The 19,654-nt window shown below is 37.5% G+C and overlaps 1 protein-coding gene across 3 annotated transcripts in view; it reads right to left on the minus strand.

Moving 5' to 3' along the window:
* Positions 1-1,013: 1,013 nt before the first annotated feature.
* cetp (cholesteryl ester transfer protein, plasma) overlaps positions 1,014-19,654 on the minus strand; it is a 43,892-nt gene continuing 25,251 nt past the window's right edge. For 2 of the 3 annotated variants that reach the window (XR_009063119.1, XR_009063120.1), the window contains exons 11-20: positions 19,060-19,139; positions 18,913-18,963; positions 16,037-16,183; positions 13,066-13,133; positions 8,870-8,909; positions 6,398-6,467; positions 6,005-6,090; positions 4,905-5,914; positions 4,789-4,839; positions 1,014-4,398 (exon numbers count right to left, since the gene is read on the minus strand). Coding sequence is in view for 1 of the 3 variants with exons in the window: in XM_057835688.1 (XP_057691671.1) it covers positions 5,816-5,914; positions 6,005-6,090; positions 6,398-6,467; positions 8,870-8,909; positions 13,066-13,133; positions 16,037-16,183; positions 18,913-18,963; positions 19,060-19,139 (641 nt within the window). In the remaining 2 variants the exon portion in view is untranslated. Of the gene's footprint in view, positions 5,915-6,004; positions 6,091-6,397; positions 6,468-8,869; positions 8,910-13,065; positions 13,134-16,036; positions 16,184-18,912; positions 18,964-19,059; positions 19,140-19,654 lie in introns of all 3 variants that reach the window. The other variant, XM_057835688.1, reaches the window with a different exon arrangement.

Here is a 19,654-nt window from a genome sequence, read left to right on the forward strand (position 1 = left end):
TTTTGGTAATTTAAAACTGATTTTACAGTGGATTGGATCATATTCTCAGCTCTCCTGTTCGCCATCTGTGTTGTTGTGGAGACGACTTCCGACGCGGAAGAGTGACGTTGCTCGTTAAGAACACGTCACGCAAATAAACGAATCTGATTGGATGGCTGATTTTTTTCTTGCTCGAGAGGCCATTAATGGGCTGGGTCCCAGACTATTCTCACAGTGTTTGAAAAATACAGTGAGAACAGTCTGGCCGTGCCAGTCAACCTCTTTTCACTTGCTGAATGTGCCGGTTCTTTTTTTTCCCATCCTAAACGCACATTTGATTGGCTAATTACCTCAACCCCCGTCACGCCCTCCTCCCACACACACACACACTTTAGGTATTGGGGATATTGGAAGTTTTTTTTTTTTTTTTAGCCAAGAGCAGCCACTGTAAGAAATGTAAAAAGACTTCAATGTTGTAGAAGTGGGGAACACACCATTTTGCTACTGAAAGTCCGACCTGCATCAGAGTTAGTGTAACATTAAATGTTGCCAATTAAATGTGTGAACTTGCTAACCTGCAAAACTCGAGTAGGAAGCTGCTTAGAGAAAAGTGTCCTCCTGTATGTTTTTTCTACTGTTAACATTAATTAAACTGTGAGAAATGTAACGAACCGAGGTTTACACCTTCTCCCCAATTTTACTGTTTATTTTATTTATGTGGTCTTAAAGCAGCCCACAGGAGCTTTCATTTTTTTGTTGAGTTTGGTTGTGCTTGTTGACAAAAGCAGTAGTGTTTTACTTGAATGACGGCTCCATTTTTAATTTTTGTTATTACCTGACAAAGTTTTTTCACTTATATTTAATTTCATTATTTAGACAATGTTGAGTGGTCTTTGGACAAATGTTTTTTTTTTTTTTTTTTTTTTTAAATTCCCGGATAGTTCAGAGATGCTTGTATTTATTGCGTATATTAATATAACTTACAGTGGGGCAAATAAGTATTTAGTCAACCACTAATTGTGCAAGTTCTCCCACTTAAAAATATTAGAGAGCCTGTAATTGTCAACATGGTTAAACCTCAACCATGAGAGACAACATGTGGAGAAAAAAAAAATACAGAAAATCACATTGTTTTGTTTTTAATTTTTGTTTTAATTGTTTGCAAATCAATGGTGAAAATATTTGGTCAATACCAAAAGTAGTGCATCTCTATACTTTGTTATGTACCCTTTGTTGGCAATAACAGAGGCCAAACGTTTTCTGTAACTCTTCACAAGCTTTTCACACACTGTTGCTGGTATTTTGGCCAATTCCTCCATGCAGAGCAGTGATGTTTTGGGGCTGTCGTTGGGCAACACGGACTTTCAACTCCCTCCACAAATTTTCTATGGGGTTGAGATCTGGAGACTGGCTAGGCCACTCCAGGACCTTGAAATGCTTCTTACGAAGCCACTCCTTTGTTGCCCTGGCTGTGTGTTTGGGATCATTGTCATGCTGAAAGCCCCAGCCACGTCTCAAAGAAAGGTTAAAATCCCTGCTTTCGAGTCATGTTGAGGGCAGTGCTCCATGTCAAATATTTCATTTTTTAACGGTGCTTTAACGACTCCACGTGATTGAACAGGCCAGCATGATCATATAATGGCAATCTCGAGTGTAGTTATAATTGAGTCATGTGATTATTGTTGTGACATCTCATTGGTGAAACTGGTAGTGCTACTGTTGGCATCGCTGGAGAGAAAAAAAAGGAAAATCTAATATGTAGTTTATGACACCTATAGAGCTTTGGCAACCTGAACGAATCAAAACTACATTTAGGGGTTGACAATCTTTTAATCTAGACTTTTAATGGGAAAATTTTGGTTTAACCATTGTGAACCGTGTTAGAGGTATTTCCCCAAAAAGTTTTTATTTTTTTATGTCTATTAAAATATTAGGGCCTTTTAATAATTAATTGAAGTCCAAATTTTACATATTGCTCCTATAACTCTGTACCAACTGGCCTTTTGTCCATCTTGACCTTGTAGTTTGTTTGGTTTAGATCATTACCTGACAGTGTCAAGAATGTTGCTGCGAGGAATTTTATCACTGACAAAAGAAGACTGAGGAAAAACAGTTGCTCATTTGAAGGGTCTCAAGGCTCTGTGGCCCTGGATGGAGAGGTAAGGGAGGAGCAGGATGTCAGAAGGACACATTCATGGGAAATGACTCCCACAGAGAGCACTACTAAGCCTACAGTCAAGTCCATTCATCCATTTTACAGCACTTGGACTTATAAGGGTCAAGGGGGAGCCATTCAACGAACACACACCAATTTCATGACGATCCAATATCTGTTCTCCGGACAGCGATGCGATATTTGCCTATATTACGGTGTTTACCATGATTTTATTCTTATTATTTATAAGGGTCCTTGATCAGTTTAATACGATATTAAAAACATTTATCCTGAAGCAAAAAAATAATAATAAATGAAGTTTTTGACAGTTGTGTTGGTGAAATGGTGCAGACATTTAAAAGAAAAAACATTTTTTTTTTTTTTTTTTTAGCAAAATAGCATACTTAAATAATGTCAATGTTCATAGGTGTTTTGATCTATTTCGATTTGATTGTGCTTAATTAACCAATGCCCAAACATGTTTGTACATACGGGCACATAGAATAAAGCCAATCAAATGGGCTCCAAATCACACATGAACAATGTGGGAAATTTATGATCAAATGTAACACTGAATTCATTGAAGATGTCTATATGGTGTTTTTTTTTCCAGATGAATAATTCCAACAAGTTAACACAAGACACATTACAACATATTGACTAATATGAGCAAAACTACCAAAAGTACCCCGTCTGCCGTTGCTGAGGTGTGCCACCCACAGCACACAGCAAACAGTTTACATTGACTGACGCTGGGCTGCTATAGGTGTGCAAACACCCCAGTAATGGCGGCCAACCACTAGAGGATGATGTACACAAATCTCTATTAAAGAGGAACTGAAGACCTTTCCGGATTTTGGTGTAATTTTATGAATATAAACTTGGGACAAGTTCCTCAAAACAACCATGACATTATCAACACGTAATTGTAAGGATAATTTGCGTTTTTTTATTTTTTTTGCACTCCGTTAATGGTCCCTTCGCAAACCCGGAAGTGTGACGTAGGCAACAGAAGACTACCCACAGCTAACATAGCAGCAACAACGATGTCAGTGATATTTCCACCAAAGGTAACCATTCAGGATCGCTCTTTCGTGACGCTACCGATGGCAAAGGCTCCCAGGAAAGATGAACTACAATTAATCCCTACATGTTTGAACCTGAGGCGTCAGATGACAGCGATTTACTTGACACAGCAGATGGCGTCATGACGCCAATTGACAGCTCGACACTTCACGAACGGGAGAGTGAGTGGTAAGTCCAGCATCGTGATTTTTTTTATTAGAATGCGATTACATGGTTGTATATTTTTCCATGCTCTACACATAGCTAAAACTGGATATTAGGTAATGGGACAGCTCCTACCGATCTAAATATGGTAAAGCTAGCCCAAATGTGGGTAAATGAATGAAATGTTATTGATATTTCAAAATAAATGACAAAACCATTTTATTTTCCAGGTGTTGCTGTAAACCATCAAGTAATTACCCTTCCAAGAGTATGCCTGTGTCATCAGGAGATCCCAGACGTGAGAGCCAAACTTGCAGAGGCTGAAGCACTGACAGGGGCATGAATTTCATTAAAAAAAATAAAACCATAAATTGTTAACAACATTGACACATTTTGTTGACTGTTTAATGTATTCTATTGTTATATAAAATATTGTAATTATATTACATTCTGAAAAAATATTCAATAGGCCGCAATAATGATACCAGGTTTATGTTGAATCAGCATTAGCTTTCGTTGTCAGATTGTGACACAACATGTTATACCAAGCACACAACGGCACACATCAAAGAGCATAATTTTAGTAAGCAACACAAAGTTAGGATAGCAACGGACTAGCGCAACATTGAAAAATGATAATGGCAGTGGGAAATATGAATTTACTCTTTTCTGTAGCATGAAGTGTTCTCTATACAAAGATAATGCATTATCATTAAAATACGAAGGTAACTTGATTTTTCTTTTAAAAAATGTGTACTGTATATATGACTAGTTTATGATTTCATGTCATCAAAATTTGCTACATTTATTTCTCCTAAATCATCGTCATCTGATGTCGCAGACGGAAGAAATTCAGCATCTGGCAGGCCTCATAGGATCTCTTCAGTCGTCATCGCTGGACACCGCATCACTTCGGTCATCATATGACTCGACCCACTCTCTCTTGATTTTGGGAAACTGGGTGGCAACTGACTTGCAACGCTTTTTTCATCGTGTTGAGGGTTTCCGCCACTTAATTTTATATGTTTGGCTTCCTGGAGGAAAAAAAAAAATCACAGCAGCATGAAAATATTGGATGAATCCTAATTTTAATTTAATAATAATTTCTTGGTGATCAAATAATAATGCCCCAGTCATACCAGCATCTATTTGATGCTATTGTTCCCTCTTCAAATAGGCAGACCTTGATGTTGAAATATAAAAAAAACAACGAGCCAAGGACCTATTTGGTGCTGGGGACATTTGAATTTACATAACACCTATTGATATAGTAATAAAATCACATGAGTAGACGACATGTCAGCCAACCTATCTACTTACGACAGGCCAACAGCAAAAAAAAAAAATGTCGCACTTCAACAAACTGGCAGTAGGAGTCTCCCTCGTTTATAAAAAAAAAAAAAAGCCATTAATGTTCTACTTACGTCTTTGGAAAACCAAGGTTGCATTGTTGTAGGTTTTCAAAGCTGTCGTGGCTGAAATGATGAAAACAATGAGCCGATTGGGGACCTGTATGCATGCTAACAAAAACGGTCCAAACCTTTGCAGGGGAAGTTTTTTTTTGGACCACTCCTAGAGTCTCGAGTCTTCCTGTGAGTAATTCATATCGCTACACATCGAGATGGCATGACGAATCCCGCGAGTAAAACCCAGAAAATGTTTGCAATATATGGCGAGGATGGCGTGGTGCTATATTTCCGTGTTCAGAGTGGTGGCGAGGCTTCCTGGAAGTTACGTCACGAGGTAGGGGTCGGCAGGACGGCGCGTCCCTCGTTGCTATGGTGTTGCTATGGCCATAACTCAAAAACTACGCGGTCAATTATTTATTTATTTTTTTTTTAAGTGACTTTTTGAGAGAGCGAATGACGCATTTAATAAAATTCAACTGAGTAAAACACTTAAGAGCGAAATCTGAAAACCTCTTCAGTTCCCCTTTAAGATTAGTCAATAAGAATCAAACAAGGAAATTAAAAACTTTTACCAAGCTAAGTATTGCTATATTAACCCTAATACCAATGCAATCACACAAATAAACATACAACTGTACTAATGTATATACAAATTGCAGTGCTACCTGCAAAACTAGGTTGAGGTACTGTATTTTCTGCACTATAAGGCACACCTAAAAGCCTTCAATTTTCTCAAAAGCAGACAGTGCACCATATAATCCAATGCGCCTTGTATATGGATCAATATTGGTTAATCATGGGATGACATTCCCTTTAGCGCAGCACCTCATACGTACATCTCGTGTATGTAAAACGCAATCCTAACCACCACTACTACTACTACTACTACTACTGTTCTCTATAAGGCAAAGAGCCCTATATAAGAAAGCTGTTTTAAAATAGGCCGTTCACTGAAGGTGCGCCTTATACTCTGATGCGTCTTATAGTGCGGAAAATACGGTACTTTAAATGTTCCTAAACTTCGTGTTCAATTTTTGATCCCCTATTCCTGAGGTTGGCCTGTTTGCTGCAGTGTCATCTTAAGGAAGTCGACAAGGAGGTGATGAGGGAACCCAAAGTCCATCTGTATAATCACAAATCCCTGAGCAGAAAATAATAATACAGTAATAATTATGAAAATTGCACAACGAATAGGTATATGACAAAATAATGTATGTCAAATGAAACTTACATCCCGAGGAAGCACCTCTGGGTTGTAGATGTCAAAGAGGTGTACTCCCTGCTTGTTCAACAGTCTAGTGATTTGTGTTTCAAGCACTGGAACAGCAAACAGAAGAAGGCCGCAGTCCATTATACAGTAACATGTAAAGAAAATGAACATGTTTCTTTGCCTTTCTGTCCCGCTCCATGTGCGTTTTTGTTGTTATGGAAGGATAGTAAAGAGTTCAGTCACATAGCAAATGAGTAGATAACAATTCTGAGCCTGGACATAAAGTATGTGGGCAAATATCATTATATATAAAACTGGTGAATGTATGGCAAGATAACTCTGGTCATCTATGAGCATGCACAACTCGTAATCTTCAGTACTAAAGAACATTAAAATGGTATATTGCGTTCTTACCAGACAACACTTTGGGGATGCCTATCTTCATCACAGCTTCTTGGATGAAATCCAGTTGTCCTTGATCTGACTAAAAAGGTAAATCACAAAAAGGTAGTTGAGTTTGTCAGGTCTCTCAGAATCAAAGCTTAAACACATGTGTTCCGAAAGAGTGAATGATTCAAATGTCTCATCCTGAATATTATTACAGTAGTCAGCTATGTATATATTTGAGGTCATCAACTACCCAGAGGCCCAAAGGAAAAATCATTGAATCACTGAGCAAAGTCTGCAAATAAATATATACAGTGAGGAGCAGAAGTACAGTATTTGCACCCCTTGTGATTTTGCAAGTTTACCTACAGTACTTAGAAAATAGGTAGAAGTCTGAAATTTTAATCACAGATGCATTTCCACTGGAGTTCTTCACCAGGTTTTCACAAATGGAAACAGGGATTTTGGCCCATTCCTCCACACAAATCTCTAGAACTTTCAGGTTTTGGGGCTGTCATTGACAAACACAAAGTTTCAGCTCCATCCAAAGATTTTCTATTGGATTAAGGTCTGGAGACTGGCTAGGCCACTCCAGAACCTTGATATGCTTTTTACATAGCCACTCCATAGTCAGCTTGGCTGTGTCCTTTGGATCATTGTCACGTTGGAAGATCCAGCCACGACTCATCTTCAAGTCTTTGACTGAGGGAAGGAGGTTGTGGCTCAAAATCTGACATCACAAATATCACCATTCATCCTCTGCTTTATACAGTGCAGTCGTCCTGTCCCCTTTGCCAAAAAGCATGAGGTTTCCAACCCCAGACTTCACAGTAGGGATGGTGTTCTTGGGATTGTACTCATCCTTCTTTTTCCTCCAAACACGACAAGTAAAGTTTGCACCAAAAAGTTCTACTTTGGTCTCATTTGACCACATGACTTTCTCCCATGACCCCTCTGCATCATTGAGATGGTCCCTGGTAAACCTCAGACAAGCCTTCACATGTGCTGGCTTCAACAGGGGAACCTTCTGAGCAATGCATGATTTCAAACCAATGCACCGTAGTGTTCTACCGACAGTAGCCTTTGAAACTGTGCATCCAGCTCTCTTCAGGTCCTTGACCAGCTCCTGTCGTGTAGTTCTAGGCTGAGCCCTCACTTCTCATTATGAGTGAAGCCCCACCAGGAGAGATTTTACATTGAAAAACCTCTTTGGTCTTGCCTGTAGTAGCAGTCGGATTATGACTGACTGTGAGGTGCAGAGATGACAATAATGAGCTTAAACAGGTGGTAGGTGTGTTACTCATAGGGTAAAGGTGGACTTTTTTTAAGGGAGACTGACAATTCTTTGAGTGTCATAATTATTGCTGAATTGCAGGGGTACAAATACTTATGAACCCCATTAAATTACAAATAAATTATTTTTAGAAATCATACAGTGTGATTTTTTTTAGATTATGTCTCTATGAGTGGAAATGCATCTATGATTGAAATGTCAGACCTCAACCTATTTTCTAAGCGGGTGAACTTGCAAAATCACAAGGGGTGCAAATACTTCTGCTTCTCAATGTATATGCTTATGTTCCTTCAATGTATTTATCCTACTTACGCAGATGGCAAGAAGGCTATAATACATTGAAGGGAACCCAAAATGGTAAATTGACATACAGTATATTGCTTGGATACTCATTATTTGCTCGTCCATATAAATATGATATTACACCGCCTAGAAGATTTCATGGTAAAATGGGCAATTTTGTATTTAAATGCTGCCTGTTGAGCAAAAAACCAAATTTTGTAACAACCAGAATTCAACCGTTAGACTGCATGGGAGCTCTACATGACCGTTTCTCAATACCAAGTGCATCAAGTTTGTTGTTAATAAAAATTCCTAACAACAACAAAAACAAAAAGTCCACACAAGTCAGCACCGATGCATCCTTGATGAAATGGGCGGGAAAGAATACGTTCGATCGGTGTTGGCCAGATGCAAACTTTTGAATTGGAACATTGGTCTGACACTGATTACGTTTAAGCCCGAAAAAACAGATGTAGGTGAAGAACGCATATTGAGAAACAACCCATATGTCAAAGCCAAAAGCACCGCTACAGTATGTGCACTGATTAGATTTAGCCAATTAATTATTATCCGCATTATCAGCATTTGCTTAAGATAGCTGGCACAAACTCCAAACTCTGACTAAGCTGAAGAAAAATGAAGAGCTGCCTCTGCAAGTGAACAACCCAATCCAGAATACTTTTGCTTTCTTTAGTCCAAGTAACCATTGGGCCAGTCACAAGGCCATAGCACTGCCTTCATTTGACTAAGGTTCAACTAGACAGTTTTACAAACGGATGTGCCATAATTCTTTACTTGAACACCAAATTATGTCTGTTACCTTATATTTACACACAAATGGAACTGTTTTAAGTTGTAATATATAAATAAAGCATACAACAATGAACCTAGTGGTTATGAACAGATCATTGCAATCCACTTACCAAAGGATTTTGGTACAATTCAGCCTTTAGTGTAACAACCCTGAAGGAAGAAATACATTATCACTGATTAGTATCTAGCATCCAGGCTTGTTGCAAGATTCAAAAGTTTGACCTTGGTAAAGTTCTGGGCCACTTTCACCCGATTTCAATATCACCGGAGTTCAAGAATTAAATTAAAACATTCTACAACTCTTTGAACTTATGGCTAGAAAGATAAAGGCACAAATATAACGCCATAGAAAAAGTAACCCATCCTTAGCACTTTCGAGGTGCCTGCATGGACACATCAATTACAATTTGTATAAATGACTTTCATTCCAGTGCATGCTAAATAATTAACAATGTACTAACACACCTAACCTCGGTTGTGCGGTCGGCCCCGCCCCTTGGTTGCAGCTTTATGGCCATACACAAATAATCATGACAGCGCAGACTCCTGTGAGTTAGATAACATGACTGGCACGCGTTTCTGAAAAGCACTGAGACGATTTGTAGTGGGACTGGTGCCTATCCCCTGCGAAATGTATACCGCAGGGTTCACCAAATCCGGACCTCGAGCCCACCTATCCTGTCGTGTTTTCCATGTCTCTCTCCCCTAACACATCTCAATCAAATCATTATGTCATCAGAAAGCTCTCCAGAAGCCTGATCATGATCCTTATTATTTGATCTACAGTGGTATGAGAAAGTATCTGAACCTGAACATTTCTGCATAAAATCAACATCAAAAGTGAGCCGATCTTTTTCAAAATCACATAAATGTAAAAACAGTGTCTGCTTTAACTAAAATCACCCAAACATTTATAGGTTTTCATATTTTAATGAGGATAGCATGCAAACAATGACAGAAGGGGGGAAAAAATTAGGATAGTGAACCCTCTGCCCTAAGGAGACTTTAAGAAGAATTGAAACCAATTTATAACAAACAATATAAGTCAGGTGTGTGCCCAACAGAGGTTGAGCTAGACTTTTTCGTTGTCTGTCATTTTGACTGACAGGGTCATAAAAATCCGATCATAATCTATTTTTACCCGTCACTTAAATTTTTTAAATGATGATAATGACATTGTGGTGACCCTTTGTTTGGCATAATTTACCTTCCGTACTTGTGTGTCCATTTGGCCGAGCGCGTTAGCGGCTACTACACAGTCACGTGACAGAGACACTTAAGAGCCGCGCGTGTTCCGGCTTGAATAGAGCGATCACAGAGAGCAGCAGAGCTACAGCGGCTGGACACAGCCATTCGAGCTAACAAGACTCTTAACATTGCATACCACTTCAACATATTCAACAGTATTTAGTTTTCATTCATTTTAAATTAATATTCTGTCCGAACTAGCTTAACAGAGAATCCACACTGTGCCATCACACATCAAGCAGATGAATATGTAACTTTTTCTCCGCAGTGACAAAAACAGCTGACTGTGGCCCCAGTAGGTAGGCTACCTTATGGAACAATGAAATTAACGGTTCACCTGCTGTGGCCTGAACGGAGTCTTACACCTTCCTCCTGGTGCGCATGGACTTGAATTGCGTGCCCGCTTGTGCAGTCCCTGTTTTTTCACCTCTTTTATCAACACCATCGTCGTTTTGGGGCTTTTTGAAGAAACTTTGGACACTCAGTTGCCTTGACATTTTTCAGAGTAAGGCCAACGACGTCATGCATCAAGAGAGACAATAGCTAATTAATATGCTTACTCGCCACCCTGTGGTCTGGGGTGTGAATTGCAACCAGTCAAAATGACAGGTGGACTTCAGTTTTTTCCGTCACCATTTAAAAAAATCGGTTAACGACGGAAAATATTCGGTTAACGCGACCCCTAGTGCCCAATCACTGATGAGTCGTTTAAAGCTGCTCTGCCCACTATAAAATGCACACCTGGTAAGAATTGTCTTGATGAGACGCATTGTTTTATGTGCATCATGGCTCGGTCAAAAGGGCTGTCTGAAGACCTGCAATCAAGGATTGTTGATTTGTAAAAAGCAGGGAAAGGATACAAAACCATCTCTAAAAGTTTGGATGTTCATCAATCGAGAGTCAGAGAAGTTGTCTACAAATACAGAGAGTTTGGCACTGTTGCTTCTCTCCCAAGGAGTGGCCGTCTACCAAAGATGAGGCCAAGAGTTCAGCGCAGAATACTCAGAGAGGTAAAAAAACAACCCTAAAGTGTCTGCTAAAGACTTACACAAATCACTTGCGCAGTCTAATATCTCTGTGCACACATTAACTATTTGTAAAACTATGGCCAAGAATGGTGTTCATAGGAGGACTCCATGAAGGAAGCCACTGCTGTCTTAAAAAAATAAAAAATTGTTGCCTGTTTAATGTTCACAAAAAGGAATTTGGACACGCCACAGAAGTTTTGGCAAAATATTTTGTGGACTTAGGAAACCAAAGTTGAATTGTTTGGGTGTAACACACAACGTCATGTGTGGACGAAAAATGGAACAACTCACCAACATCAACACCTCATCCCCACCGTGAAGCATGGTGGAGGACGCATCATGATTTGGGGCTTGTTTGGCTGCCTCAGGGCCTGAACAACTTGCAATCATTAATGGAAGAATGAATTCAAAAGTTTACCAGGATGTTTGTGCAGGAAAACCTGAGGCCATCTGTCAGAAAGTTGAAACTAAAAAGAGGATGGATGCTGCAACAAGCCAATGATGCAAAACACAGAAGTAAATCAACTTCAGAATGGTTTCATAAGAACAAAATACATGCTCTGGAGTGGCCAAGTCAAAGTCCAGACTTGAAGCCCATTGAGATGCTTTGGCATGACCTAAAGACAGCAATTCATGCCAGGCATCACGGGAATCTGACTGAACTACAGCAGTTTTGTAGAGAAGAATGGGCCAAGATTAGTCGTGATCAATGTCCCAGACTGATCTGCAGCTACAGGAAGCATCTGGTTGAAGTTATTGCTGCCATTGGCGGGGCCACAAAATATTAAATGTGATGTCATTGTTTGCACACTATTCTAATTGAAATATGAAAACCTATACGTTTTTGGGTGGTTTTAGTTAAAGCAGACACTGTTTTTTAATCTGTGTGATTTTGACAAAAAACATCACATTTGATGGTGATTTTATGCAAAAATGTGAGAAATTCCAAAAGGTTCAGATACTTTTTCATACCACTCTAGGTGTGTTGGAGGAGGGGGCGACATGGAAAACACGACCTCGAGATCCAGATTTGGTGAACCCTGCTTTACCACATAGGTACTCTTTTGATAGTCCTTCGAAACTCAACAAGTTTTTATTATATTAAATTATATTATATTATATATATTATATTATAAATTATATTAAATTTTTATTATATATACATATATATATATATATATATATATATATATATATATATATATATATATATATATATATATATATATATATATATATATATATATATATAATTTTGAGAGGGATCAATTTGAGGCCATTTAAAGTCGCTTTTTCAATCAATGAGGAATGGGTCCTTCTGGTTCCCCAATGGCGCTGATGATGTCTGGTGGTGGAAACAATTTTTTGCCAGCAGGTTTTGGCCGGCCTGGTCACCGCTTCGTGTGGCCATTCACTTCCGAACTCGCACATACTTGTCTCTGAAGTTCTTGCATTTTTTTTAATGCATTCGCTGACTTCCAGCCCCGTATTTTCAGCAATCTCCTTCCACTTCCATTTGGCAATCTTTATAACGCCTTGACAAAATATTGTACAGGTGGTCGTACTTGCAGACCTCTTCAATGATCCTCTCGTGGGCTTGGTCCATTTTTGCGTGTAGCACAAGAATGTTTGTAAATGGCGGTGATTTCGTGCTGAACCGGAAACAACGTTCTGAGCAGACCAATCACTGTCCATGGACGTCCCGTTACCCTGCGTTGAAGTGACGCGTAGTCAGGATTTTGTGGAGGTGCACGTCAGGCTACGGTGTCGGGTCGTAAATGGGGTCTGCGTTAATGGCGTAGGTCCGCCATCACCGCAACACAGAAGCATAAATGACCCTTAAGAATAGCATTTCTTCTTCACAAAGTAAGTAAGAGTATGGCGTGGTAAAACTACTCTTAATAGTACATTTTTCTCAAAAGGTTACTTAAGAAGAACGTAACAATGTAAATGTAATGCGTTACAACCCACTTGGATGGAGCAAAGATATGTTAATCATGAAAATGGATGAGAAACGAAAATCAACTTACTGTGATGATTTGGCGTGAAGTAAGACATTTTTGTTGGCATAAGAAGCTGTGACATCAGTAGTTTTGAACTGCGCACACACACACAAAAAATAACAGCAACATGACAAAAACATTTATCTGAGAAAATCCATTTTCACTGTGCATGATTGATCAGCCATTTCCTTGGTTATGTCTAATCCCGAACAGACAGCTGTAGATTTCAGCTATTTGTGTATAATGGGCCTGTTTATAATTATTCTAACTCATTCAATTCCACCATTTTCAGGAAAAACAACCTGGAGGTCCTAGTGATTTTAGACAGGTCTTTCAAGGCCCACAATATGTTGCCTATTTCAGATACACTAAATCCATCATAAGAAATAATATCATTTTCTTTTCATTAGTAATTGGCAGTGAAACATATGGAATTTTTACAAAATTCAAACGCTTCTCCGGGAAAAACATTTCCGGCAAGGGAACTAACTAGCAGAACAGTGAATTGCAACTTGTTTCAAGTTGTTTCGTTGTCTAAAGTTGCGAATAAAAAAATCTAAGAATGGATTTTGATCGCAAAATAATAATTTATTTGCTGTAATTTACAAGAATGAACGTAGTGCTTGTGATGCTGTTGTAATCTTCAATCTTCTGACTTCCAGTCTGTATGCACAAACATATCCTCTTCATAAGCTGCAACATATGCTGATCTCAAATCTAAAATGATGCATTTCTGTGCTCAAAATGCTTTTCTCATTAACCTAGTCTGTGAGCTTGGAATTGGAACAGCAGCACAGCTTCAGATGCCCGTTCATAAACAAAAAACAAACTGATAAATGTGTACAAATATCTTTGGCATTCAATGTTTGACTTCTAAAATATGTACAGTATGAACAAGGTGCTTGATGAGTTAATGGGGAAATACAGCATTTTATTGAAGCCGATAAAATTTTAACCAATTAAGTGTGAGGATCCCAAATTACCTGCCCTTCCTTGTTACATCATTAATATCCAGTCTGTAAGCATGGGTATAACTGAGATTACAAAATGACTGCACCCATAAGTGGTGTCCTTTTTTTGTGTTTAAAAATGATCTTTTATACATTATCAGAGGTAAGAATAAAATTTGTGGTTAGCATACAAAAGTAATATTTTTTTTAATCTGTACGACAATAGGTGTTGTCTTTCCCTTGAAACAGTTGTCTCATCCTCTGACACTACTATGACAATGCCACTAGTGTATGGTATCAGTGGTCATATAGTGGTTATAAATCCACCAATTTGAAACCTTATTCACTTATCAAGTCCACAAAGGAGTTGGTGATACAAATTTGATATATTTTATTGTACAACTATATAATGACAATAAAGGGATATTCTATTCTATTCTATTCAATTCTATTCTATTCTATTCTATTCTATTCTATTCTATTCTATTCTATTCTAGAGGCACTTTTGGCAAAGCCACTTTGAGGAATCAAAAACTCTTGCAAAGATTCTACCTGTGGACTTTTAATTTGCAAACAACTTTTTTTGCCACTGAATTAAGTCTTTATGCAATGCAAATTTATATCGTCCTAATCAGATTATTTTTCTTAAATCTAGTCAAGGACTTTTCTCCATCTTGTTTAAGTGTTAAAGAGTAGTTAACAGATTCATGCGTCAGATTATTCCACTTACCATATTGGCCCAAATATAAGACGGTGTTTTTTACATTGAAATAAGACTGAAAAAGTCGAGGTCGTCTTAGATTCGCGGTCTAGACATTATACCCATTCACGACGCTAGATGGAGCCAGATATCATTGAAGCGAATGCTGAACTTAAGGAGTAATGTTCTGTCGTGACAGATCTCAGCTACTCTCAAGTTTAACCAGCTTGCATTATTTTATTGCAATGTTTTTCCCTATTCAGATTTGTTTCAAGACTACTACAGTTACAGTTAGACTTCACTTTGATGGTTAATGCAGTGATTGCAATTTTGTTGTTTTATCACAATAGATTGGTTTATTTACATTTCAAAAACCAGAAGCCATTCATTTACAAATGTGATTGCACTTTAGTTTACATATTTAAATGTTCAGATATTAAGATTTGAATCAGGCAAAATAACATGCTTTTTCTCTCAAATATATTGTTATTATCATTTGTTTCGGATGTACTGTAATTATTTTCTGTCTAAAAATTAATTTGGTGTTCAAAAAGTCTTTTTTCCAACTTGAGTCTTGAAAAAGTGGGGGTCGTCTTATATTCGGGCCAATACGGTACTATTTGTTCTTTTTAAGCCCATACATCTAAAAGTTGGTAATTTTTCCCCAAAATCAAGAAAAAATTGCTTTCAAATAATGTTTTCATCATATCTATTTTTGAAATGAAAACATTTCTGACGACCAAGCTTTTTTAAAGGTCAAATATACTAATTTATTGCTTAAAACAAGTCTGTTAAGCTTATTTCTAGCTACGTATTTCTCTTATTTCAACATATCTGTGTAAAATTTGCTACATTAGATATACATATACAGGTCTTTGGAGCACTGGCAGATAATTTTACTTATTTCTAGTAGATTTAAACAGTCTGAAAACAAGGGAATTTAACTATTTTTAAAGTGTGTTTTTGCAGTGTGATCTTAAGGTTTCAACTCCTTTATTATTTATGTTATACTGAATACATGCGTGCTGCAAAAGAGACAACCCTATAAAATTTGCAAATGACACATCTCTAAGTGAGCCAGCAACAGAAAAAGGAGGTAGACCTCGAGCCAATTTTAGACTTCCCCACGTCACATTTAATTTTGAACACCAGTAAGGCCAAAAAATGCCAATCTGTGTCTTCTAAATTTAGCACTTGGGAAATATTATCCACATATTTTTTTAAAAATGAGTGAAAAAAAAATCCTGAACTTTAGGGGTTGATTAATTTGAAAGTACCGGTAAGTTATTGAAAATGTCCATACTCTTTATTTTAAGTCTTATTCAAAAGATTTTTTTGACAAGCTTACTGTCTGAAAAAATAGGATGTCTTGACTTCCACACCGGAGTTGACCAGAGACCTCAACCCAGACAGCTGTCCCAAAAGTGGAGGTGTTAAGAAAGGGCACAGAAGAACTCCACACATGTAATTCGGGAAAACTGCTTTCCGTGAGGAACTTGACACACAAACACACAACAAGGCAAATTGTAGTGACATCCAGGATGGTTGGGGGTTGGGAGGGGGGCGGGGGGTCATTAGAGCTGCAGGTATCCATTATTTAGGTAATCGATTAATCTATTGTTTAGTTAGTTCGAATAATCGAGTAATCGGATTACAAATATTTAATGCGTCGCAGAATTTTTTTAGGATATGTAAAACAAATAAACAAGTGTTTATGCTTGCAATAATAGTTTATTTGGCTTGCTAAGATTACACTTTCAAACGAGCATTATATGCGAATACAAAATAACATTCCTGAGTGTTTCTTCAAACTATGGAGAATTGCACTTTCATTTCACAAGAGCAATAAATGCATTTAAAAACCTGATCTTAACCTCAAATGATATATATAAAAAAAAAAGAAAAATGAATAAATAAGGATCTACGCACAAAGGAACAATTGGCTAACTTGTGTAGCAAAAGTCTGCTAGCTTAAATGCTATAAAATGATTTTTTTTAAACAATGCTCTTAACAAATTGTTCAAACACATATTTCCACAAAAAACTGGTAGACTTCTAAAATAAAGAACGAATGCATAAACGAACATATTAGCTAAAAAAAAAAAACGTATCTTATGTTGGTCTTAATAAGGAGCAGCTGGATTCAGCCATTTTAGACCAGTTATGGCATATTCACTGTTGCCACTGGAGGGCAGTGTACCTACCCAAATCAATACAACTAACTGCAAACACTCTCCCAGCAAACCATTATAACTCCACTCTAATGAAATGAATCCTCGAAGCAGCAAAATTTGGTTTGAAGCATGTTTTTTCTAACAGAATTTCTCGAGTTAATCGGTTAATTGTTGCAGCGCTACTGTTAACAAGCATATTTAGTTGTTTGTTCTTGGGAGTGGACAGTAGAGTTGGCTATTGTGGGCAAAAGTTTACTCAAGTAAGAGTAAGTTTATTTCAAAATAATACTAGTATTACTCAAATCAAAGTAAAAAAAAAAGTTATACAAAAAATTTCTCAAGTACAAGGAAAAAGGTGAAAGGTGAAAAGTAATGAGTAACTGCTTATAATGTCTCTATTTTTTTAAACAATGTTATATTTTTTTTTTTTTCAGTAGAATATCAGCTTTATGAGCTATCATTTTTATACTGTACTAAAACCTGTTACATGACCATATTAGGTCAAAAAATGCACAAAAATCATTACATTCCAATTACAAAAATTGACAGAAATGAGAAATTACCCATCAAGGTGCCCTCCAGTGAAGAAAAAATATTTCCAACTATAAAATTAAAACGATCGTATCTCTGGTTTTCCATGGTCTATTGGTGCCAAATAAAAACCTGGGAGGAAGGTTGAAATCTGCGCCTTTGAGTAATGTTGATGGCAGCGCTCTAGGTGAAATTGGTTTTTTTTTAACGGTGCTTTAGGGTGCCATTTGATTGAACATGCCGCTGTGCTCATAGGACTTTCGATTGCAAGCTTGTGTGTTGTCATGTCACTGTATTGTTACATGTGATTACAAGGGCGTAGGTTTGGTCCCAATAATGGTAGGGATGATACAACAGCATAAGCTTCATATACACTTTTTGCTGGGGACAGGACATTAATAAGACCAAACAGATTGGGTGAACGGCAGTCAAGGCTACATTTCTCACCAATAAGAACCTAATTAATTTATAGGTTAAATGATTAATGCAAAATAAATCTATACTGACTTGTACTAACTTTCAAACTGCAAATTGTACTGTATAATGTCTTAATCTGATCATTTTTCTTAAATCTAGTCGAATATTTTTTTTCATTTTGTTTTGAGTTTCAAACGCTAGTTAAGAGATAAATGCATCATATTCTTCCACTTACTTTTAGTATATATTACCATTTGTTCTTATTAGGCCCATACATCTAAAAGTCTGTCATTTTTCACCGAAATCAAGAAAACAAAATGGTGGTCAAGTCATCAGCCAATCAAACGTGCGTTTGAGGAAATATAGCGGCTTCCTACCCAAGTTTTGCAGTTTAGCAAATTCACACAGTTTAATATTATGCTAACTCTAATGCAGGTCGTACTTTCAGTAGCGAAATTAGTGGTGTGTTTCCCACCTACTCAACATTGGCATATTTTTAGATTACTTACAGTGGCTGCTGCTGTTTAAAAAAAAAAAATCTAATATCCCTCCTCTTCAAAGGAGGCAGCATGTTGTCGACATGTATTTCTGTCGGGGCTGTGTGAGTGTAAGCGTATGTGTGTGTCAGGGGTGGGTCAAGTCATCAGCTAATGGAACGTGTGTTTGGTGGGTTTGGACTGGCACATTCAGCAAGTGAAAAAGAGGCAAATATAATTCTGAACATAATGAAAATAATTCATTTGATAATGGTAGGGTCAATTTGTTGCAAGATATGGGACGACAATCTAAATGACCAATATAACTGAACACATTATAAAATGCAAATAAGGTTGCTTAAAAGTTGGTGGGGACAATTTGAGCATTCTGTAAAGTTGGTAGTGTTTTGTCCCTACCGTCCCTATGCAAACCTTGTGTGATTAGTATAAAGAGGAAAAATGCAACAACTCTAGAGTAGCCCATAGTAGCGGCGTAAGAGTTGCGTTACCTTTTCACAAATCTACTCAAGAAAAAGTCATTAAATAAATTAGGACTAGAGGAGGAAGAGGAGTAAATGTAACGTAATACTACCCACCTCTGTTGGACAGAACACTGACCACTTTACCTTTCTGAAAAAATCAGGCATCTTTGTAGAGAGGTCTGTCTTGAAAAGTTCCTGAAATCATATTCACAGGAATTCTAAAGCTTATTTCACATAGTTTTGGTCATTTATATTGTACATTTGTCATATTAATCTGAGGTGTTTCTTTACAGTTAACTCTGGTCCAGTGATGTTGAGCCGGAAGCGACCATCTTGGTGGGCAGCTGTTATCATGGGGTTTAAGACTTCATCTAGAAGAAACAACATGTTTTGCAAAAAAAAAAAAAAAAAATTGATCATGGAAAATGTTATGATTTTGACAGTTAACTTCACCATTTCTTTAAAATTCTTTTTTTTTTTTCTCTTTCGCAAATGGTCTGTATATTGAAATGTAACTTTAAATCTCAACTATGGACAAGTTTCCTGAGCGAAATATGGGCGACGCCGTCTTGGACAATGTCTACCTCGAACTTCCGGTTCAGAAAAAACAACATAAATTACGGTTGAAGTAAGCAGTGTTTTGACAAAGTTAAAACTGCAAAATTAAAGCAGAGGAACTCACGGAATCTCTTTTATTGGATTCAGCATGACGTCGATGAGACGTAAATGAGATTGTATGAGGGGCCAACCTGTCAGCCTGTGTTGACGTGTGGTATAGATTGATACGCCGGCCACTTGAGTGACCAAAATGAGATGAAATTACACATTGTATTACATTTTCCGAATGCAGAAGGGCAGACATGGATTTTGTTGTTACAAGGAAATA

Source organism: Corythoichthys intestinalis, chromosome 5 (assembly GCF_030265065.1).
Source record: "Corythoichthys intestinalis isolate RoL2023-P3 chromosome 5, ASM3026506v1, whole genome shotgun sequence".
Taxonomy (NCBI): Eukaryota; Metazoa; Chordata; class Actinopteri; order Syngnathiformes; family Syngnathidae; genus Corythoichthys; species Corythoichthys intestinalis.